General features: G+C 29.4%; 2 protein-coding genes across 2 annotated transcripts in view; one reads left to right on the top strand and one right to left on the bottom strand.

Moving 5' to 3' along the window:
* The window catches only part of LOC107442276 (5-hydroxytryptamine receptor), a 113,179-nt gene that overhangs the window by 41,037 nt on the left and 45,875 nt on the right, over positions 1-26,267 (top strand). The gene's annotated exons all lie outside the window — the stretch shown is intronic.
* LOC139424857 (uncharacterized) lies at positions 24,199-24,792 on the bottom strand. Its single transcript, XM_071176900.1, has one exon. It carries the CDS (start codon positions 24,790-24,792, stop codon positions 24,199-24,201), a length of 594 nt encoding a protein of 197 aa, XP_071033001.1.

Genomic DNA, 26,267 nt, shown 5'->3' with positions numbered 1-26,267 from the left:
TATATCTATAGATAGATAGATAGATAGATAGATAGATAGATAGATAGATAGATATACATATAGATTGTAGCAATACTTATCAATTATTTTATGCATAGTGAGACAACAAAACAAATTGCAAACTCGACAATTTTCTTCAAGATCTTTAGTTCAAAATCTGTTAAAAATATAACAAATAAAATAATTTATGGAAGATATTCTAACATTTCCCTGAAAAATTTAAGTTACTCTATAGAGTCAATTGAAAAATGCCGACAAATTTTAGTTATTGCGGTACAAGAACATTAAAAACATTGATTTATATTCCTCGTACTTTTTCTAAACTATAATACACTTTTTATATTATAGCGTTATTTAGTAAAGTGTTTGATATTTAAAATAAATTTGCTTTAAAAAAAATTAAGTCGATATGCTTGTGGAAAACACTTTTTGATTAATCGTTGATTTAATGCCAAAAATGGAACTAAACTGCTATTTTTGGGGGTGAGGGGGAGTATCGTTTTATTGATAGAAATGCGAGGGGTGCTGATGAAAAGATGGCGGAACTTGAAGAATAGAAAAAGTTTCTTCTCTTTTTCATAAAAATTCTTCTCGATTCTATGTTTCGTTGGTGCTAAGCTGTTATTGATGCCAAGGTTGGGAACCAAGTGTTTATTGGTAAATTGTATATTTTGAACCAACTTCAACTTGTCAATTTCTTTTTGACTGGAAGGAAATAAGAAATTTATTTATTTCATCTCGCTTTTTTTTTTTTTTTTTTTTTTTTNTTTTTTTTTTTTTTTTTTTTTTTTTTTTTTTTTTTTTTTTTTTTTGCCTTTAGAATTATTATTGGTTTATGCCCCGAAAAAGTGCACATCGTTCTTTCTTTTGGATTTCCCTCGACTTTTTTTACACAATTACACAAAAGTTCTTAAGTGTACACATCATGTTACAGTTTCAACCTAAAAGTTCATTTTTGGACAAATTTGAATAATATAAAATAACACTTTTTTGACCGTTATTATGTCTTAAAACTTTATCCTCGGTTTTGTTTGCATAGTTTGAAAAAAATCACTTCATATTTTTACAAAGTAAAAGAAAAATATGAAACAAATTAATGAATTTTAAAAAATCATTATTTTTAAAATAAATGAGCAAAGTAGGAGTGAGTAGGAGTTACAGTTATAGAGTTAAAATTATAAATATTCCAAGCGGCCACTTTATAGTAACTACCCAACAGTCTTATGTAAAACAGTTTTGCGCCTACAATGTCGTCATTAGAGAGCAAATCTAGCATTTTTTAGGACCTTTATTTCGTAAGGACGATAGTTCGAAGAAGACATTTTGCCTAAACATTGTTGTTAGCCTAGTATATACAGTGATGCTGATGATTTATTTCGAAGTAAAAGAGCACTCTTAACAAGATAAGGTCTCCTGCAAAATATCGCAAAATATTGATTTCTGAACATGCTGAAGTCAAATTGTAAGAGTCAAGTTATCGATATCCATACCTATTCCATGTTATAAATTTTGGAACATGTGGAATAATGATATTGCTAGAATTTGCTACATCCTTAATGGTTCTAATTTAAACCATATTATTATCTTTTTGTTAAACTTGACCTCAAGGCACTTGACGATGGTAGAATTTAACACCTTATTAAGGTTACAGCAGATTTGCACCGTTTTGAGTTTCAAGGTACTGGTATATCGAAAAGTATTTAAACAGACCACCAACTACTTATCAACATATTTCAAACGGCAAACAGCTGTATTAAAAAAAAAAGCCAATCGAGTCATTTAGTTGTTTATCATATTAAATAACCGTTTGTTGTAAACATTTTATTCCAATATTCAAACGATGATCAAACTGAAGAGCAGAAAGAAAAAATGACAAAAGTATTTAACAGATAGGTTAAAATAAATTTGTTATATACAAAGGACTAAAAAATAAAACGTGTAAAAAGAATATAATTTCGTGATACAAAATAACTGTAATACCCTTTTATCGTAACTTCATGAAAATTTCCGTTATTTCAGCACTACTACAAAGGAATTCTGTTATTTTACGGAAAATTCCTGGCAGCAAAGTTGTCAGAGATTATTTGAATGCTACGGAAGAAACACGTTGACAGTAATTTCCTGTAACAAAATCTTATGAAAAATATCTGCACGCACCAAATATTTTCTCTCAAGCTACGGCAGCGAAATTTGTCATGAAAGTAGATGTATACCCTCTGGCTTGCATGGTGAACCATATTTTTAAAATTTTGATTACTTTATTAACTATACCACTTTTTGTGCTACTTTTTCAAGATTTTCCAGGTATCGAAAACCATCAAATTTGAAACAATGAACCTTCGCAAAATTTTTCGTTTTCAGAATTAAGTTCAGACGTCCAGAAGTGGGATCCGAACCTGGGACCTTCTCGGTATGAGGTCAAATCCATGACCATCAGAGAAACTGGTCGGCATACGTTTCAATTCGTCAAATTATTTGTTTCCGTTTTGATCCCAAAGTTTTTCGCATTTGAAACTGTCATATTTGAACTCAGATACAATTTGTATCAATGCCTACAAATTTTTATACGCTAAGAGAAAAAATTTCTCTTTCGACAAATCACGATGCAATTTAATTATAAATTTCTGTAATTTTAGAAAGCAGAAATTTTCTTTAGGGAAATTATATAATTACTATAGAATTACTATGTTTTTTAGCAGAAATTTTTTATAGTGTAAATTTAGTTCAACTAATATCGCGTGATAAATCTCAAAAAATAGTAATTTGAATATTAATGTGGTTTTTATGTCGAATTTTCATCATGTCGAATTTTAGTAACATTACTGTTCAATGTGTTCCAAAAATTTTATATGTTCCATATTTTGCAATAAATACCGCATTGTATTTACATGATCTATACAGCTGAGCATTGTACGCAATTATTTTCTATTCAGTAAAAACAAATGTTCATTTCAATTTATCTCTTTCCAATAATAAAGCTTTAAGACAGTGTTAGAAAATCATTTAACTTGAACTAAAGTGACAAAAACGCTTTTTAAAAGTGGAGACTTAAGTTTTAACTGTCCAAAAAGCTTATAATTAAATATAAAGAAATCCTCTCGCAACATTTCTTTGAAGTTGAGAAACTCTTTTTTTTGGAATAAAATAATCTTTTTGCGATCATTCCTTCTAAAATAGAAGAAAAGAAATAATTTGAAGTGAGATAATCGATGACTCAAGTGTCTTAATGGTCCCCATCTACAACATTTATCATCACTCCTAAGTCAAGTGTAAGAGAAGGGAAGAGATGTAGGTCATTAAGTCATCGGGCAGTGAACGCAATATATTGATGATGTTATAGAAAAAAAGTATAATTACATAAGCTGGGTTTGTTACTTACTAAAATAATGCAGCATCACTTTTTCTTCATTAGCTTTTGACATTTATTTCATCGTAAAACTTGTAAAAATTTTCAGAAAAAAATATTGTTGTGGAATAGTAATTAATGGTTAGATTTATTTTGATGATATTATGTCACGGGTCATGATTTTTTTTTCTGACTTGAGATTTGGGGTTTTTAACTTAAATATTTGTTTTCTTAGTTTTTTTTTAAGAATAACAACCATGGTTTAAGACCATAAAGTTTATTATTAATTTGATTTATCTAGGATATATATATATATATATATATAATGCACTGATTGGCAAAGTTATTCTGACCACCTGGCAGTTTTATGCAAAATGAACTATTACGTCACAGTGTTGCCGCTAGGAGGCGAGATAGCAACAAAAAGGAAGAAACGTGACCTAACTGAGTTTGAATGCAGGATGACTGTTGGTGCTAGAATTGTCAGAACCAGTATAAGCAAAACGGCTGCTCTTATGAAGTGTTTGAGAGCAGCAGTTATAGTCTGTCTTGGCTAAGAACTCCTCCCGCTGCAGAGTCTGACGCCGCCTGGTGCTATGGAAACAAGAATGGCTCATTTAAGGGAGGATAGCTTCACTCTAGGACTAACACAATAGACCGAAGAAAAATTTTCCCTTTCTCCCTCCGATCCGATCCGAAACCACTCTAAAACAGTGACCCTGCACTCCTACTTGAAATAGTCATACCTCGTTACTATAGTCACCGCCACAGATCCAGACGAATGTTTGGAGGAGTTCTTATTTCAGACAAACTATACTACCAAGCAGAAAACCGGGCCTCAACGTCAGGTTTTTGGTCGTCACAGGCTACAGAATGCTCGATTTGAAAGGAGACTTGCCAGAGTTGTACAGTTCAACAGAAGAGTAACAGTGCGTCAAACAGCGTGGAATCTTAATGAAGGTGCAACTGCGAAAGTCTTTGAATGAACTGTGTGCCGTGCATTACGCCGTCTAGGCTATGGGAACCAACGACCTCGTCGAAAGCCCCTGCTGCCAGCCTTGAACCAGATCAGACATTTCCAGCTTGTAAAGGAAGCATAAGGATTGGACAGTAGTAACTGGAAAAGAGTCATGTGGTCTGATGAATCGCATTTTCAATTACATCATGTAGATGGCAGGGTTCAGATGAGGCGAAGACAACACGAAAGCATGAATCCCAACTACATTGCCACAACACTTCAAGCTGGTGGAGGCAATGTTATGGTTTGGGGGATGTTTTCTTGGCAGTGTATGGGTCCTTTGATTCCTGTGGAACAACGTCTGAATGTCTAAGGGTATTTAAGTGTCATCGGAGATTAAGTACATCGTGTTATGTTAATGATGTACCCTGACGGGGATGGATACTTTCATCAAGACAATGCTCCTTGTCATACAGCTTATTTTGTTGTCAGGTGGTTCGAATAGCATGACGGTGTTCTTTCCTTGCTTCATTGGTCAGAACAATCGCCAGATCTCTATCCGATTGAGAATTTGTGAGATAAGATCAAACAAAGCATCAGACAGACGTATCCAGTATCCTCCAATTTGACGGAGCTGAAAGGTGCAGTTCATCGCCTATGGTTTCAAATTCCTCCTAAGGCCTACCAAAATCTCATAGAGTATTACGGGCAGAGAATTCGAGCAGTATTACGTCCTAAAAGAGGTCCAACAGTGTATTCCAGTGTGACCCAACAGTGTGAGTGTGGCCATCATAATGATTTGCCCTGTACATAAGATATTAAATAATTTTTCTAAGGTTCAATCTAATTATCTAAGTCAATTGAATTGTTCGCTCACAGTTTTTCTATTTCTTGCCATTGTAAAACTTCTAGAAATTTTTCAAAACAATTGTTGCGGAATACTAATTTATGGTTCGAGTTATTTTGATTATATTATATCAGGGTTGATGATTCTGTTCTTTTTTTGTTTGATATCCGGTGCATTTAACTTGAATATTTAATTTCTTGGGTTTTTTTTCTTTTAAGAATAAAAGCCATGTTTTAACATCTTTTAGTTAATTTTTAATCTTATTTATCCAAGATATATCTAAGATATTAATCAATTTATTTAATGACCAATTTAGTTAACTAAGTTAAATGAATTCTTAAGACACAATTTCTTTGTCTTTTGCCATCCTAAAACTTCCAGAAATTTTCAAAAAAATGATGTTGAATGATTATTAATGGTTAAATTTATTTTTTTATATTTGGTGTTTTCTGAGTTCTTGTTTTCCTGAGTTTTTTATTTCTTTTAAGAATAAAAACTAAGGTTTAATATTATTCAGTTGATGGTTTGATTTATCTAAGATATATCTAAGATATTAATCGATTTATCTAATAACCAATGTAGTTAAATTGAATTGGTCACACAAAGATTTTTTTTTATATTTTGTCATCGTAAGACTTTTAAAAATTTTCCAAATAAATTTTATGGAGTACAAATTAATGGCTAGATGTATTTTGATGACATTATGGGATGATTAATAATTTATATTTAGATTTGTTTTGAGAATTGGTGTTTTTAGAATATTTGTTTTCTTGTCTATATTATTTCTTTTAAGAATAACAACAACGATTTACGATTAAAAATAACAACAGCGATTACGATAACATAGGGTTAATTGTTAATAGATTTATGGAAGATTTAACTAAGCTATTAATCGATAAATCGAATATGACCAATTTAGTTATCGAAGTAAATTGAATTGGCCACACAGACCTTTTAAGCTGTCGACGTCATGAAACTTCTTGAAATTGTTCAAAAAATTCTTTCGGAATGCTAATTAATAGTTAAATTCATTTTAATGATATTAAGTCAGAGTTAATGATTTTGTTTGGTTCTGTTTGGAGCTTTAGTATTCAAAGAACATTTATTATACTTTAAAGAATAACAAAAACGATTTAATATCATAAAGTTAACTGTTAATTGATTTATCGAAGATTTATCTCAGACATTAATCAATATATATACCGACCTATTCAGTTATTGAACAAAATTGAATTGATCACACACACTGTTGTAGTTTTTGGCATCATAAAACTTCTAGAAATTTTCCTGAAATAATGCTGAGGAATACTAATTTTACTAATTACTAATTTATTTTAATTGATGACTTAAATGACTTTTAATGACTTTTTTAAATGACTTTTTTCTTTGAGATTTTAAGTTTTTAGAATACTGGTTTTCTTAGGTGTATTATTTCCTAACGTATAATAACTACAATTTAATATTTAACGATAGTTAATTGTCTTAATCTTAATCTTGGATATTAATCTAATGATCAATTCAGGAGTAAAACAGCAATTAACTTTTACAAAAGCACATTCAAAAGCGTTAAGAGGTATAAATAAAAAAAACATAAAATGAAATGAAAAAGAAAGAAAAAAAACTTGAGTACTTAACTAATCATCTTGGGATATGTCTTATATCCCAAGTTGACTGAGCGTAAAAACAATATTACTGGGCTTAAAAAAATATTATTCTGCGCAATACCTCATCTGTCTAAATAGCTATATTGTTTCTTTTTTCTTCCCAATTTTACTCGATCTGCCATCTTTACTCCTCTCTATTAAGACCAGTGAGAGCAAAATTTTATTATTTTTAATGATTATATATTACTGTCAAGGGATAGAATATAATTACAATGTTTAAGTAGCAAAATTATCGTATATTACGTTAGAAATCATAGAATAGAACAAAAACAAATTATTATATAGTAGTTATGTGATATTTTATGTATTTAAGTAAATTATTAATTTATATCAGTATTATTTTTATTATGTGATAGACATGTTGAAACATGGTTTACGATAGATATTAGACAACTATGATTTAATATTTTAAGCATCATATTTTTTTTAATAATACAAATACATTGATAGTTTGGCTCACAGTAACAGTGCATAACAGTTTGGATTCAAATTACGGTGCAAATGCATTATATTCCTCACTTTTGGGCAAATAAGCGAGATGGCAGTGTAAGGTTTATTTTAATATCAGCTACAACCTTTATCATTGAGCTCAACACGATTTATAGCTGATTAGCAAATACCATGCAAGTTTGAATCAGTGTTAAACTTAACTATGCTAGTTTAAGCGCTAGAAGAGGTTCGCAATAAGCTAACATAAAAACATCCTTTTTACTTTGAAATTGAACATGTCTTTGCAAAATAGGGCTAAGTTTTTGAAATCAAGGAGGAATTGTCATTCGAATATTAAGAATAGAAAACGTTCTTACACTGAGGACAAATTCACTTTCTCAAAATGTCTAATTTAGATTTTAAGACCATAACTGAAACAAGGTTTATATGAGCAAATTTTGCACAAATGTCTAACATTATTTCACTTATTCTAAGAGGAATGATAAATTAACAAAGAAAACCATGAGAGCCTTACCACAAGAATACTCAGAAACTTACACCTTTTTTCTTTCTTTTTTTTTGGAGGAGAGAGTAGCTTAGAAGTTAGGTTGCAAAAAAGGAATTATATCTAGTACCTAGTCTTACAATAAAGCAATTTTTCATTTGTTATTTATCAGAAATCTTAGTTTTCTATACTATTTAAAATTCTTTTTCAATTCTTCCAAAATTATTCTCCAAATAGAATAGCTCTTTCGAATCTAATATTCTCCCCAGTTCATAAAACTCTGGTTTTAGAAATGAACCCAAGGAAGACCAGAAGAATCAATCAGCTCTATTAAATGGGTGGCTCTTTACTAATGAAATAAATAACAATTGACGTTCCTGAAAAAATTCCCTTAATAGAAATGCGCGTAGTAAAAAAACCAACATTTCACGTAGCTCCATGAGAAAGAAACTCAATTATATGAGCTTGAACAAGAACTTGTGAAAGTTAACAGACATTTTAATAGCTTTATTTTTACAGAAATTTTTAACAGATTTTTTTTACTGCGTAATTTAGTTTTTGCAATGATTTCCGTTGTTTTACATCATATAAGTAAACTCGCACGTGTTTCAAAAACATGACAATAGACAAAATGAACACGTGGTTTTCTGATCAAATGCAAAGAAAATTTTATCTTCATGTTGATCTTTCTTTTGCGTGTCAGTAGTAATGAATAAAAAATAATAAATTTTTTTAAGAGCGTACAAGAAACTCCCAGAGAATCTCGTTTTTAATTAAACAGAACTATGCGTTATCAAACATCTTTTTTTTTATAGATTGACTATCTGAAAAAAGAAATCGTCTGCAGTTGATACGAAACGTAATCGTCTGCAGTTGATATGAAAACGTAATCGTCTGCAGTTGATATGCAACAAAGCGTTAGTCTTTAACTTATGAGAATCGTAAATTCATTTTTTCCCTCACATTCCTCTCGAATAAACTGATAAAAAAATTTTAACGATTTTTTAAGAATGTGAACTAAAATTGTCCCATAAATCCTCTGCTCAAATTCCAAGTTACAAACACAAGCGATTCTGAAGTTATAAAAGCGACACGCACTACCTTTTTTCACTAATACAGTGAATATCCGTTTACATAAAAGGTAAACGTTTATAAATAATCAAGAAAAAACTGTTTAATTAAACTCTACTAAATCATGCACAGACACACAAACTCTTCCCTATTTTTATTCTAGATCATCCTGGATAGGTGGAAAAAAAGCATTTAGAATAGTTAAATTATTATCACCAAAATTATTCGGAGCGAGTTATTCTTCTACAAATGTTAATTTTGAGCAAATATAAAAAAGTTTTTATAAGGCATTTTTATTAAGTTATTACGACACATATATGTAATTGAATCACGCGACAATTAAAAACAATAAGAGAATGATAAAAATAAGAACTGATCATTTAAATGAAGCCCAAAATAGAATAGCATAAAGCAAAACCTTATTTTAACTATATAGTTACATAAATGACTGTCAGTTCCTTTCGTTTTACATGTCTTGACAGAATGTTTTTATTTTATGTCTAGATAATTATGTCAAGATAATTATAACTGACCATTGCGTGCGTTGTTTAAATGCTTAGCAAATTACTCTGCTATTACTTTTTTGAAAATACGTTTATAAATCTCCCGTGCATATGTACTGACCTTCGCACAGTCATAAGAAGTAAATATTTAGCAAACTACAGTTTTGTGTTTTCAGATTACTGTAAAATCGAAAGCAATAATTTAACGTAGTACTTAGTCTAGAGTTTTACCAAAACAAATTATAAGCAACTTATTCTATAAACGTTTCTAATAAATATTTCCCAAATATACTACAAAATTTTAGAATGAAACGTGATTTTTATGTAGTTTTTTTTCCAAAATATTTGCTGATCATTCTCTGAGTTCTACAATTTTTTTCTCACTCTTTGACTGAGAGTATTCAATAAATAAGAGCCCATGGCGGTCAACCTTCTATACCAATTAAAATAAAATTTTAGATTGAGTTATTTGAAGGTATTGACTCAAAATATTTTGTTGATTTATAACAATAAAGCTTTATTGGTTACAGTGAACAAAGTAAGAAATTTTCGAATGGCAATTCATTTTTACCTCGAAACTTAATCCTCAAAATGGTGTTCGAACATTATTTTTAATACTCATAAGGAAATTTAGTCAATTACATTTTTGTGTTTTCAAATGACGATGAAATGGAAAGCATTAATTTTACCTACTATTTAGTATAGCCCTTTAACAACAAAAAAATTATAGTCAATTTATTCTTCAAACGTTTATATTAAATATTTCACAAATATACGCAATTTTAAAATGAAACGTGATTTTCAGTTTTATGTGGTTATTTTCTAAATTATTTGCTAGACATTTTTTTGAATTTATTAGTTATATTCTCTCTTTTCATTTAAAGAAAAATAAAATTAAGTGTGCTATTTTAATTGAGGGTGTTAATTTTAAATAAGGATGTTCAATAAAGAAGAACACCTCGCTACCAAACTGATTTCCTAATTGAAGTAGAATTTTAGATTGAGTTATGTTTAGGTATAAGCTCAAAATCGTGTTGAATTATGATAATATGAGCTCACACGATTACAACAAACAAAGTTTGAAACTTTCGATGGCAACAGTCATTTCAACTATTATCAATCAATCTATCATTTCTTCCAAAGATGGTCCTCGTAGGAAAAAAATATATAATGATGTTGGAACAGTATTTTCAACACGAAATAAGGAAGTCACTGTGGAATCATTTAGAATCTTCTCTGTTCACTAAAGCAGTCTTGCTGTTTTGCAAAACGTTGAGTAGCGTGTGGGTAGTGTACTGATAAAAAAGTATGGTTAAAACTCCCCAAATATGGTAAAATTTACCGTGTCTCTGACTCTATGGGAACATCAAAAAAGCTCTTTACTTTTAATCAAAGAGTTTTGATAATGATGATGATCTAAGAAAAGATTGAAATGATCTGAAAAACTATTGAAAATTGTTTGGAAATCAAATAAAATCTAATTTTCCAATTATATTTGCTTTTTAATGATAAATAATGAAAGCATTAGCTTAACGGTTCAGAAATTTAGTAAATGAAATAATTTCTACTCTAATTTTATAGCAATAAATCACTCATTCTTGAGCCAAATTACAAAAGAGCATTTATAAATCGTTTCATTTCTCTAATTACGGTCTTTTCTGCTCATAATTTCAAAATGACAACGAAATTTTGCATATACGAAGTAGACTTCGTTCCTAATGCTAACAAATAAATACTGCGCAGAATACAAAATATTAGGGATATTTATAATTTTGTTTATATAATATATTTTTCTGTATTTAAACAAGTTAAGTATTTATCTGTCCACAGCTAATTTTCTTAACGCTTAAATCATAAATTTTAAATTTAGGACCAAAGCTGCGAAAATAAATTATGAGTTGCATAAATGTATTCAAAATCATCCACATAAATTGCGTAGAATGTCTATTTTATCTGTAGTTATTGTGTCGCTTAAGAGGTGTCTTATTAATTAAGGAAAAGGATTAATGAATGTGTTAATTAATTATACTTTTCACCAACGCTTTTAAAATAATTCACAAGTTTAGTAATATTATAAAATAAAGAAATAATTTTTTCCCGCATTTAATTCTTTAATATTTTAAGAGTTTGGCTTCTGTTCATTTCCTTTAATAGTTATTTTTCGCCATTTAAGGAATATATTATACGTCAAAAAGCTCATTAACAAAGAAAAAAGCAAATTTTTTATACACTATCAAAAATAACTTTTCATGTCTAATAAATCAAGTTTAAGCTAAAAATCAGGAATTAAATACTAAAAATTTAATTTTATAAGATCTACTCAATATATAACATTTAATTTGAAGCCAACTCTTCATTTAAGCTTAAAAAAAATCAGGATACCGAATTTGGAGTAAATTGAGTAAATTTAAAAAGCTTAGCTCTTTTCCTAATTCAGTTACTTCTGCTTGAGCGCATTTTAATCCATTTAGTAACCTTGAAACTTTAATCCGTTTGACAAGAAAACATAATCTTCAAACAAAATGACGATAAAAGTATCGTCATTTTGCAGTAACTACAAGAATTTTTTCAGAAAGTTTTATACTTTTTTTCTACTTATTTTTTTAAAGTAGTTTTTGTACTGTTTAAAAGAAACTCAAAATTAGGAGTTATCTAACAAATTTTATTTTCTAATATCGTTTGCTGTTGTCTGTTGTCGTTGGCCATTAAGGTAAAAGATGCGATAGCTCTTGTTTTCCAGTGGCCCTATCTATGTCCAAGAATTCGACATCTGTCACAACTATACGTCACACCCGCTTATAGGGCAAACCCATTCACACAGTCATTCATTCATACGCAGATAGTAATTTTGATCTGAACCAGAGAACGATCAACCTCCAATTCAGCATCTCTAGAGGTATAATTTGTTATGGGACCACGGAGGACTCTATGACCCGACGGATTTAAAGCGCTCCAGTCACCATTTACTACACAGGGAGTCTTTGGCTGGCTGGATTCGAACTCGCGTTCTCACGAAAGCGAGTTCAGAGCCCTTCCAACCAGGGTATCATGGCCTATTTTCTACTACTAAAGAAGTTTCTTTAAAAATGACACCGACATTCTTGGGGATCAATCCTCATAAAAGTATCTTTTATTTCGGATGTTTTCTTTCCTTATACTATCATATTTCCTTGTATAAACGTTTATTGTAAGGCATTTATCATTTGTTATTAAATTTCGTTTTATGATACAAAATGATATTTGAAGAAAACTCCTTATCATTTTGAGTATCTTTTAAATAGTGCAATAACTACTTAGAAAATTGCTTAAAATTTTATAAATTTTTAAGATATTAAAATCGGACTTTTTTATAAGTTGCCAAGTACGATTCTCTACAAAATGAAGAAAATAAATTCAAGTTGTTCCAGCGCATTCGCAATAATAAGAAACTACTTCACTCATTTCTTGCGCATTGTTAATGAATTTTACTGAAAATTTTAAGCATAGATTTTATATTTAATTATAAATTGCTCTAATAATTTCGTTTCATTTTTTGAATAATTTTAAAATTATAGTAAAAAAACGTAAGAGAAAAAAAATGTATTTTATTATAAAAATGTCCATATCTCCATAAATATTTAAACTAGATTTTGAGCAATTATTGCGTATAAAAACCAAATTGATTGCTGCAAGTCACAAATATTGCTACATTTTTCGGCATAGGGTGTTAAAAAAAATATTTTCCCCTTGTACTTTATTGTCTGTCCCTCAAACCTCTAAAAGCTTTAAACTTCATTGGCAAGTGTGAGGAATCACATGATCTGAACACATTTGAAGTTATAAAATGATTCTTTATGTATTTCTAGAAAAATGGGGAAAAAATTATTAGTATAGAAGTGTTTCCATTATTTTGTTCACTCCCTATAATAAACTATCAGTATGTATATTTTAGGGTTTTAAACAACTTTGTTTCTACAAAGAGAAAAATGCATTCAAAGCAAAATCAGTCTGACAGTATAATTTAAACTAACTATACATTCAACACTTCATTGTATATAAGTTTGAAATAAAGTTGATTATTTAGTTTACACTTAGTTTGAGAATGGAAATATTCAGGATATGATTTATTCCTCGAAAGTATTCTTAAAAACAACAACTTTTCTCGTTTCATCCAAAAGTTTTGCCTCGAAAACTCTCTTACCACACGTACAGAATCATAATTGGGTATGGCGTGCATTTTTGGAACACTCGGGAAATTATGAGAGATTCTTATCACAAAATTGTTAACTAGGGAATATCGTGAAAGAACGTTTTTATTTCTCCATTTCTGGGAATGGGATATTTCTAATTTCGATACTTTCACGACATGTCCATTTTTATCTTCTTATCATTGCTTTTAGTGGAAAGCATTTAGAAGCACTATGCTTCTAAATACTTTCCACTAAAAGCAATGATAATAAGTGCTTTGTTTCTCTGTAACTATAATATTTAGTACTCTCACAAACTGAAGTTACAAAATAAACAAACTAACTATACAATAAATAATTTTTCATGAAAGAATATAATCTCTGGTGAGTTAGTATGGTATAGATGTGATGAAAATAAGGCTATATAGTTATTCTGAGTTATGGAATGAAATTCAATCGAAAAATATACGCCATACAGTTTGTTCCATAAGCACCCCCCATTATATGTATTTTTAAAACTCTCCTTATCAAAAATGAAAAAGTGTTTCGAATAACATTGTGCTTATTAATAACATTGTTAATAACATTGTTTCTAGTAGCAAGTCATTTCCATGAAAGTGTTTCTGCTAAACATTGGGAAAGCATTTAGAGGCACCATCAACGTAAGTGCTTTGTTACTTGATAACTATAACGTTTAGTACTCTCACAAACTGAAGTTATAAAATAAACAAAATAACTATGCTATTAATAATTTTGCATGAATGAATACAATCTCTGGCCCAACATTTACGTGACCACCTGGTATATTTAACTTTTGTTGACTTTTACATTTTGACAAAAAATAGACCGAAATTGTCATTTCTTAAAAAAATCTGCAGCTGTAGTAGCAAAACTAATTTCAGGTTTGAAATCCTTACACCCGAGTTTGGTAAGATCAAGTATATGTTAATGCAACAAAAAATTTGTTCCCTAAGTGCAGTCATCTTTCTACATACCGAATTAAACCTGTCCAATTGTTCACCTTACTGTACTGTAGTTTGTGAGATTTCAAGAGCGTTTTTGCTTTTTTTCCAGTTATGTTAATTGGTTTAACTATTTTTTTTTCCATTTTTGTTTATAACTCTAAAAATGCGAATAAAGGCTGCCATTACAGATCTTCGGAATATATAAATTTATTGCACTTATTTTCATATTCTTTTATGATATTAAATATTTGAATCAATTCAAATTATAGACCTGATGTATATCGAAATTATTTTTGCTTTGTTAAATTTTCTTAACGTATGACGAAATGTCGAAAATTTGTCATTGTGAAAAATATCAGCATTTAGTCAATGAGGGAGCCAATAATGTCGATGGTGTCAAATAATGTATATTTCTGTTGAAGTAATTATACAAATAATGTCAAACGGGGTCAAATAATGCGTGTTGCTGTTGAAATAATTGTGCAAACAATGTTTTGTTTGGTGTTAAATAATGTGTGTTATTGTTAAAATAATAGCCCAAATAATGTCGGTAGGTGTCAAATAATGTGTGTGACTCTTAAGTCAAAGTAAATAGCAAGTAATGGTCACCTTAACTTAGTCTAAGCTTTAAAAAAATATTCTCAAACAATTCAATATTTTATTTTTCTACTCTACGAGCATTTTTTTACTAAATATTTTTAGCTGCTTAGTGTAACGTTATTTCTTGTGCTTAGTATGAATTTTGTTTCAAATGTTATGTATTCAATAGTAAAGCAAATACATTTCAATAAGCAAATACAATAAGATAAACCAAATACAATAAGATAATAAGAAAAAGATAATTCTAAAAATTTTTCTTTTGCGTAAAATTTTAACTTTTAAATATATTAATTTTTCGAATTTTCATCTCATTTATTTTTACGTTGGTTGTAAAATATTATATATCAAAGCATTTGCTATATCATCTTAAAATGTAATCAGCTAGTGCCACGTGTCTCTCTTTTCTATTATGATATTTAGAAATTCAAACTCATGACAATTCTTAAAATTTTACTATCTTAGCTGTACTTTGGTCATATAATAGTAGAAAAAGCTGCAATATTAACATTTTTCTATGACAATAAAACCACAAGTTACTACAAGAAGTTTGCAGATGGTTTTAATCAAGCAAAATTGCTATAAAAAACGGAACTGTAATCTAACTATATGAAAGCACTGATTTAGTTATATATCATCAAATCAAATACTTCATACGCAGAAATAGTCAAAATATTAGCTTTCAACTTCTCTCAATTCCCCGTTTCCGGCAATTTATGGTTAATGAAACCTAAATATAAGGTATTTAACCATTCATTTGGTAATTTTTCCTTTAATCTTATAACGGTTTACCAAAAATTTTCGTTTTCAAAATTATAGTTCTTATTACCACACTTTTGGTAAAAAACATAATTCTGAAAAATAAGTTTCTCTTGCCATGCTCTGAAATATCATTATAAAATTACCAAATTTCGCAGCATTTACTAAATTTTATCGTGTATTATAAAAGCCATATTTTACTGTAAATTTTACCAAAGCACTTCGAGAAATTTGTCAAGCCTTTGGTGTTCCCATAGAGTCAGAAACACGGCAAATTTTATCATGATCTGGTCGTTTTGACCGTACTTTTTTTCTCTTAATGATGAAATATTGCAAGGAAATATTTTAATTCTGATTCATTAAAGTTCAATATTTTTAAAGATTTTGGCATAAAAATGCTCCAAAAGTAGACAGGACGTACATTCCAACATAAATTAGTTTTAAGAATTCACATGTATTTTTTCCCAGTTCATAAATTATAGCACGTATCAAGCGTTTGATTGATTTTGTAGATCTATGCATATTCATTTATTTTTTTTATTTTTTTATTCCTGCAAATTTTCTTGGAAAACGTTTTAGTTTGACTAGTGATTTTTAAACACAGATATAATTTGCTCACATTTTGGGATGCTCCCATAAATAACACAGATTTTTAATTTCATTCCGAAAATTAAACAAAGAATTCAAAATGAAATAATGCTAGAAATCGTCAAATAATTTTCCAAAATATAATATTAATGTACAAATTTTTTTAAATAAAAAAAGAAATTTAATTTAGGCATTTAAGGTAAGTAAATCTCCCTATAAGAACCAAATACTGATCTGAAACTCTGGATTTTTAAGCAATAAACTTCGTAAATTAGTTGTAGATATTAATGCCAGAGCCGTGATTATTCAAAGGGCGGGGCGTTTGCCTTCTAATGAGTTGAACCAGGTTCGAATCCCAGATGTAACTGGTTGATGCGATTTCTGCTCTGCGATTCCGGTCTTAGACCAAATATAGTGCTGACGTGAAATATCTTCTGTGGTATACGGATCATAGGTTAAATCTCCTTGTCATTCGTTTAACCTTGGGAGGTTTTCGTGGTTTCCCTGTCCATGTAACGCAAATACGGATTAGTTCCATCAGAAAGTCCTCTGCGAAGTCTAGTTTACCGCCAAAGCTTGATCCCGGAGTTCTTTTGTTTTCTGGCTTAAATTCAAAATCGCAGACTATGTTGTAAAACAAGTTACAAAACAAGTTATCGCAGTTATAAAGCAAAATAAAAGTAACAAAGATCAAGTAAATTAATATTAGAAGAATTGTTTTCGAAAACTCTAGACTGGTGTCGTTAAATTGCTTGCAATATATTATGAAAACACTTTTTAATACAACAACACAACATTAAAAATAACCCATATCAGGACAGAAAATATATTAAAAGCCTCGCTACGCATTATAATTCAATTAAACGAGCTATGTCGTTTAGTATTCCCGACATAAAAGGAAAGCAAATTTAGTTCTCTGCGTTCCTTTCAACGTTGGATTATAAGTCTGAGAGTAGTTGAAAGCCAGGATTAATGAATGAAAAACGTTAAAACTTCACCTAGAATATTTCAACGCGGAAAAGGAATCGATAGGGTTCGTAAATGACGCTACTTTTTCTTCACACGATACCCCCTTTTGAATTATAATCAACTGTATTAGCATTCATATGAGCCCCTTAAAGAAAACCGTGCAAGGTCACACGAATATACTTCAGAAAAACCCATTTTGTGGCTCTTTTCCGCCAAGGGAGATATTTGCATATTTATCATTCTGATGCCATATAATTCTGACCACTTGGGACTGGAAGCGAGCTGGATTAATTTACTGCTTCCTAAGTTTTAGTCTAATGGTAAGAACTTTTTTTTCTTTAAAAGTGCTCTATGTTTTAAGGAAACCATTTGTGTTTCATAAAAATCTATTAAATGTGAAATGTTTTCATAGTTTTGAAGCCGTTTTTGAGGAGGATGAATGTAATGAAAATGGTTTTCTAAAAGCATATTTATATTTTATGATGATTTTATTTTTAAACAAAGGAAAGAAACTTTATGTTCGGTATAAACTGGTGTTTTAAACTAGGAAATTTTTTTGGCATTGGTTTACTATCTCCAAAACTACTGGGCACACTTAAATGAAATTTAGTTTGTACAAAAATAGGTACAATACAAGTAAAATATACAGTCCCTGGAGAGTTATTAGACGCATTGAAAGATTCTATGCAAAATCTCAACTACCAAGTGATATTATGCTGCTTTATTAGTTTTAAGCTACAGAAACCGGTTTGCACTTGTTTACGTTCGTGTACCATCTGGTTAAATTAGATGATATATTATATAATATAGAATACTTATTATATTAGTATAGTATAATAATTAGAACAAATTATTAGACGCACTATAAGATTCTATGTAAAATCTTAATTATCAGGTGATACTCTATACACCTTTATTGTTCTTACGCGACTGAAGCCAGTTTGCACTTGTTTACGTTCGTGTATCAATTGGTTAAATTAGACGATATATAATATTAATATATTATATAAATACTAGTGGGCTGTGCCCCCTGCTTGCTAACGCTCGCCAACCCCCAAAAATTGCTACGCAATCTTATAAGATTTGCTCCGCAAACCAAGCTCGCTTCGCTCGCTACTAACTTAGGTACATTGCAAATGCACAAAATTCTAAGAATTCAAAACAATCATTCAAATCCATATAACAACTTTTTTTAAAGAAAAATTACATCTTTTTAGTAAATACTAAGTCATTAAAATAAATTTGAATTCAAATAAATGACATGTAATTCGTTAAACCTATTAGAAATGTGCTATAGTATAAAATCTTAAGATAAAATTTCGAAAACTGATATCTCTTTAAAAAAGTTAAAATTTTGGCTTTAATTAAGTCTATTAAAAATTGAAATAAGTGAATTGCAATGGAAAAAATACAAAATAAACTGACCTCAAATAAAACTCCAAGGACTTCGAATCAAATAATTAAGGAAACTACTATCACGTTTAATATAAAAGGAAGATTTATTAACTAAACAATAAAATTACAGCATCGCAGGTCCAAAAAACAAATCTCATACTCACTCAAAAAAACAATTTACATTCTAATTAGTCACCATAGCAACCTAGAAACTCTTCTCGCTACCATCTATAAACTGATATATAATAAATAAATTATTTAACAAAAAATACGATGCGCATAAGCACATACTATTTTACACTCTGGTTATTTCAGTTTCCGTTTTTAGAAGCGCTATAAGTTGAGCCACCTAAACTAAATTTGGCATGTGACATTTTTAGCTGCAATCATTGGTTGATTTTCCAGCGTTGCCATTCGGGGAGTTGTAATGAGGCTTTTTTTTATCGCCGTGTAAGAGAAATATACATAGAGATATTACATAAATATATTATGTAAATATAGAATATTTATTATGTTAGTATATTATAATAATTAAACCAAATTATTAGACGCACTTTAATAACTATATGTTTTGCACGAGTTTATATACAATACTTTTATATTTAAACATACATGTAATGGGATTTTTATTATTTATATACTTCCTATTTGTATTCATTATTAACGTATTGCATAAGAATGTCAACCAATTGATACACTCACATAAGCAAGTGCAAGAAGTAGAATCTTACAGTGCGTTAATAGTTAATAATTTGGTCTAATTATACTATAGCTAATTATACTATAGCTTTGTCTAATTATATATAAACTAAGATAAACTAAAATTAACAATAAGATATGACTTCATAATAAGTAATAAAATTTGGTAAATGTTGTAAAATTTGGTAATTTTATCATGATATCTTCGAGAATGACATAAAAACCATTTATTTTCTAAATGTACTTCTTAGTTTTGTATTTTTTTATTAAATGTGTGGTAATGAGGATTATAATTTTGAAAACAATAATTTCCGTTTCTTAAATCATGAACGGCACAATTGCCATATAAATGGTTTGAATACTGTATCTTTTGGTTTTATTAACCAGAGGTTTTTTTAACCATTAATGTCAGTACCATACTGTACAGTAATTTTAACAGAATTTTTTCAATGTGTAATAAACAGAGTTTAAGTGTCAGAAGGTCACATGCATTAACCATATACATTTTAAAACCTTACTAAATCAGATTCTAAACTAAAAGTTTCATTCTCAAAACTGAAAATTGCATTTGTATGGAGTTTCGGTACTTTTCCATTACACCTACGCTTTTACTAAAAACTCACCGAAAGCATGTAAACTGAACTTTTTTTATCTTAAGTCTTAATTTTTGGTAATGTCTATTACCTAAAAGCTAGATAAATAAATCAAATAAAGGAATATTGCGCAGGCAAAGTACCAGAATTTCTAATACATCATCAATGAATATGAGCAAGTTATGATAAGAAACAAACTTTCAAGCTTAACTTACTCTAACTTAACTTAAACACAAATAATTATCTTGCCTCAAGATTTCCTACAAGTACATAAAGCATAAAAATAACCTCCAAAATCTTTTATTTTTTTGAAGTATTATTGAAGTAAAAAAATTAACGATGATTGTGCCTATGTTTAAATCTTTTATTCCACAGGCTTATGATATTCGTTTTATACTTCTTTAAAAAAGAAATAAAACCCGCAAGTTATCTTCCTTAGTTTATTAATTTACGCTCACTGAATTCAATTTAGGAACGATAATCAAAATAAATAGAAGGGCAAGAACCACATACTTTCCAAACGCAGTCAACCAATAAATTTAATTAAGAATCGTTTGGTAACATATTTTCTATTGTATGGTTCAATACAATTGTTACTGTTAGGAATTAATAACATTTTATTACGTAAATCTTTTTTGAATTATTTTTGCAAGCTAGCAATATTTTAATACATAAGTATTTTGTTTTTAAAATCAATAAAGAAAAATTGGAAACTATGTTTGTTGTCATAGTATCCGAAATTTTGATAAAAATCAATTAAATTTAGTAAAAATATTCATTTCAGAAAGCAAAAACTATATGTGATATAATATAATATGATGATATAAATTAAATAAGTTTCATAGACAATTAACGCTTAACTATCAAAATCTTTTCAAAGTAAAATTGCAAAGTACATTGAATGCTTTTTTTAATCTATAATCACTAATACCAATTCGTTTTTTTTATCTGCCTGCACTTATAAAATCATTTTGCAAATATTGTTATTTTTATAACGGTATTTTACTGAATATTTTGAACCTATAACAATATAATTATAGAAAATAATTGTTCGCTTTTAAAAAATACAAGAATTTTCAGTATTGAAGATGTATAATTTTTGCATAAAACAGTTTTTTTTATGTTTCTGTGCAGGTATTATCTTTTATGATGCAAATATTATTTTTTCATGATTTATAACCTCATTAAGAATTGAAACAACAAACTTTTTTTCAAGACATTTCAACTTTAAATATACATTAGCACTTTTCAAAAGTATTAAATAAACAAAATACAATTTTTAAAGGTGCTACGCTAATATCACTGTTTGATCCTAAAAAGGATAAAAAAAATTCCAAAAATTATATTTTAACTGAATTATAAACTATATTTTTGAATTATAAATTGCATTTTTTGCTGTTTACGAAGTGAATTGCACTGTTATAAATTTCTCGGAAAAATAGTCAAATAACATTTTATTTAACTGTTATTTTACAATATTCAAACAAAACATTCATATAAATGAGATGGCGGTATCACGGAAAATTACGGTTAAGCAACCAGAATTTTATCACACAAACTAGGTTCACCGAATGAAGCCACTTAGTTCCTTGCTGCTGGGTACATATTGTAGACGAGAAGGTTAATCTGTCATTCTCATGAACGACAATACGAACGGAGATTCGAGTCCCAGCTTTGACGCCACAATATTTCATCCATCTTCTTCAACAAATGAAATGTTTCCAGTATCCCGCATTCCCCAATTTGTGAGCCAAGAAAATTGAAATACGATATTCTCATTCACGTATATATGTCAGCACTTTAGAACTGCTTAACACAAAAAAGCCAAATATTTCTCATTTTTCACGATGATAAATTAGCCAGATAAACTAATTAAACCATACTCTACTATTTATTTGTTAAAACACAACTCAACCAAAACTTAAATCCAATGACCATTACCTAACTAAATGAATATTCTTTTTAAATTTTATTCTTTGAAACCATGCTAGTTGTAAATGTTTAAAACATCGTATGGTTTTGTATTTAAGGTTACAAAACCATACTAGTTGTAAACGGTTTCAAAACAGTAAAAGTAACACATGTTTCTAACCGTAATCTTTTCGGTTAATTGGAGGGACAAATTTACTTAGTTTTTCCGTAATTCCAGAATGAAAATTCTAAAAGTGTACGTACATTGCCTGAAATATTAGTTTCTTTAACAAATTATCCTGACATTCATTACATTAAAATTTAGAGTATTTTTCCAAAAACAAATTTAACAAGTGAAAATGATGACAATTATCTAACTCAAATAATTTCTATTATTCCAGCGAGTATCTTTTAATTCATTTATAGAACAAAATGTTTTATGCAAGGGGAATAATTTTGCTGAGGTAAATTTCCATATTTGGATACCTTTTTTGCGATTTCAAGCATAATAAACTCTCTGATTTTTGAATTAGAAGGAGAAAAATCGGTAGAAAAGAAAAAGTAAAAACTTTTCAGGAAAATGCCAAAACTAGATTAATATATATTCACTAAAATATTCCATTTGACTCTACGCATAGAAAATATCTATGATATATAGTTTCTACGTTTTCTGTTAACTTCTAAACATAAACATATTTTCTTTCATTCTCCAAGTGTATACATAAATATTAAATAGCTGCTCTTTTAGTTTAAAATACAAATTAATGCTTCTTTTAAAAAAAAAGGACTTTCAAACATTTTAGAATTTGTTTTGTAAATGTAGTGCTAATTAAGTACCATATACGTTGACTTGAAATCAAGATACGAAATTGCTAAAACAAACCTAGAAAGCTGTTGTTAAGTTATTAAAATTTAGAAAACATATTCTATTTATGAAAATGAAGCAATAAATGGGAGTTTTGCAAATGAAAATGATTATGCGTTGTTTATATTGTGTAAACTTTTCGGAATAGAAACAAAGGAAGGAAAAGGTACTTAATAACTAAGTATTATTCTAAATGAAATAGTTTTATGCAATATTTTAAGAAAGAAAATATTTTAAATTTGAATAAGATACCTTACATAAGAATACTAATTTAAAATGCACTACTTTTTTATTATTATAAATATTTTGCTTTTCTTTTACAAGAATGTTATTGTAACTTTCCTAACTTTTAAGAGTGAAGAGTACATATTGCATAATTTTACAGTTATTATATTTTTATAGCAATTTAAATACATTTTTTTAATATTATAGATAAAATCCCTATATGTATACATTTCACTCTGACAACAATAGTTTGATCTTTCTAGTAATAAATGCCTTACGACATTTTTCTAAGACTAATAATTTAGATAATTATTGATAACTGAGATAGTTATTACAGGTGGCTCATTTGTACATTTTTTCTAACTCTCTAATTACAAGCTAGGATATATTCTGATACTTTTAATGATAAAAATCAGTCTAATAGTTCCACAAAAAAAATCTGTCTCATTATCGGAGTTATATTTGTACTAAAATATAAAATTCAAAAAAAAAGTAGTTTGACATTTTCTTTTTATTCATATTCAGAAATTTATTCATTATTAGTTTTGTCAATTAAAGAAATTTCAATAATGAATAACTTTTTTTTTCTTGGATCTAAATAACTACAAATGTGAACAATTATGGTTTGGAAGTGAGCCGTGTTTGAAAGATTTTACCTTTAAACATTTAAAAAAAGGCACCGATGTTTCATTCTTTAATTCATAACCATAAACTATTTCTAGGCTAAATATAATATTTTTCACTTATTTTGACGTAAATTAATACAAAATAATGTAAATATGTTTAATGAAATTTCTGCGTCAGAGTTACTACGCGTTATTCAGATTCGCTTCTTAGTTTTGATATTTTCGCACGAGGGTATCACGCTCATTTGATCAAGCTTAGAAATAATTTTCATTTTAATGCCAGTTACTTTTCTGATTTTAACTTAATACTTATTCCAATTCAAGAAAATGGACTAAAATAATTAAAATTTTCTCAAAGAATTGTTAAATAACAAAAAGTGCAAAAAAAATCTGATTTTTTTTTTTTTAATTTCCAACGGCAAGACAAAAAGGAAACAAAGATGAAGAATATAAATAGAAAGATAAAACAAATAACGAATGCAAATGTACGTAGGATAACAAAGAAAGAAGACCGAAGTCATTGCCTTAAAAGTTCTCTTGCTTCCCAATATCTTGAGGACTCAGTGTGTCCATGAAGGGCCCCACATAGAAGCAGGTGATCCCTGTCCAATTTCTCTCCAGAGTTACAAAGTGGACAAAAGCGCGTGGTGGAAAGACCTATGCAGTATAAGTGAGCAGAAAGACAATCGTGGCCTGTATATAAGCGGAAGGTCGCAACTGCATCACGTCTTGGTTTGTCGGGAATTAAAGAAGAGCTTACATGTCTCCAACTTTTCAAAGCTGTGCGAGTCTGAAGGTCTCGCAATGAGTTGGTTTTACATAAATTTTTAAGGAACAGTTTGATTTTCCAAAAGGAAGTTGCCGTATATGGTTGTTGTAGCAAATTGGCGCCTTTTTTGGCAAGTAAATCTGCCCAAACACCACAGTGGGCGGGCTCCCACTGGAGGACTATTTGCTTTCCCCTCAAAAATAAAGACCTCAAGAGGTCGTGGCATCGGGAAATCTCAGGTGTCAAGGGACGTTCATGTGAGCGAATTGATGATCGTTGGATCTGGAGTTTCTTGGGCTGGGATAATCCACCCGCATTCCACTGTAAGATCTCAAGTTTCATAGCAAGTGATTGCCTAAGGCTGTGGATCACATAGCCGCAGAGCGTTGCCCAGAGTGCACCACGAGGAGGTAGATTTACGCTGCACTCCACAGCCAAAATATAGGAGTTGCAATTTGGGAAATATGGTTACAAGAGTTTGGCCAGGAAAGTCGTCCAATGTTTGTACTCCTTGATACTAGTTTCATTTCTTGTGTTTTTCCCTACATCTCAAGAATTTTTTAAGCGAATTGAAAAAAATTTACACCAATTATAAATTATTTGAGTGAAATCGGTAGAGCAGTTCTTGAAACATCGAGTTTTTAAAATATGAATTTTTTAAAATTTGATTTCTCAGGAGCAATTCGACTCAAATTTTGTATTTTGTCATATAAATTTATATTCTTTAAGACGATGTGAAGCATTTTATACTTTCCAGTTCAAATTTTTTTCGACAAATAATAAATAAAACAATAAAATTTAATAAATGTAATTAAAGTTATTTTTGCGTGGAATAATCTTTGGACAAACGAATATTTTGATTGTGGGCAAAAAATTCTTAATTCGCTTCAAAAGATCTCAAGATATGTCAAAATACGCTAATAAAGTAAAATTAACTTTAAGGGTCTCAAACTTTGGATCGCTCTCCTGACCAAACTACTGGGGCCATATTTCTTAGACCCGGAATTTCAAGATATCCTCTATATTTTGGTTGTCAGAAGTCTGAATGCGTTTCTGCGTTTGATGTTATACCTTAAATCAGGGATGGGCAAACTTTTTTGGTCGTGGGCCAAAAATCTAGAAGAAAAAGTTTGGTGGGCTGTGTAAAAACTTCTAAAATAAAAATTCTAACTTCTGAAATAAAATAAAGTCAATTCATCATTGAACGCATGGCACTCTACATCAACTTTGCATTTTTTAGTTGCCATTTTGGGATTAAAAATGTTTACAAATAACTGAAAAAGGTAGTAGCCTTTTCATAAATTTAATAATTTCACCATTATTTGCAATGACGTTGTATGTGAGCAGCCTTTCCATACGCAGTAAATTATGTTAGAACTCACGCCGGAAGTTAAAATGTTGGAACTTAAAATGCGTAGTAAGCCTCATGTGAAGTACAATTCACCTATATTAGATTCCATATGTCTGCTCCTCGAGAAAGACAAATACTAGTTGGAGCTAATCTAAGGCTATTCTATAAGGGACTTTCGCTTTCAACATTTTATCAATTGAAGCTGTTAATGCTAACTATTTTAATTAATTTATGTTTTGTAGAACAAAAATAGAGAAAGTTAAAATTCTGTCCGCGGGCCGGATAAAATCTTCCGGCGGGCCACAGTTGGCCCGTGGGCCGCAGTTTGCCCATCACTGACATAGGCTATGAGACCCCACAAGCTGAAATGATGTCTTAAATCCTATCAATGCTTCTTCCCCTCTAAAAATTTCCTTCNTTCATTTAATGAAACGAACCTTACTATCTACACTTCGTGCAATAATTA

This window comes from Parasteatoda tepidariorum, chromosome 2 (genome assembly GCF_043381705.1).
Source record: "Parasteatoda tepidariorum isolate YZ-2023 chromosome 2, CAS_Ptep_4.0, whole genome shotgun sequence".
NCBI classification, from domain to species: Eukaryota; Metazoa; Arthropoda; class Arachnida; order Araneae; family Theridiidae; genus Parasteatoda; species Parasteatoda tepidariorum.
Note: the sequence above shows the minus strand (reverse complement) of the source record. Positions and strands in the feature narration are given on the sequence as shown.

Excerpts from the sequence above, each read along its gene's own strand:
- LOC139424857 (XM_071176900.1), bottom strand. The coding sequence starts at position 24,792 with ATGAAACTTGAGATCTTACAGTGGAATGCGGGTGGATTATCCCAGCCC.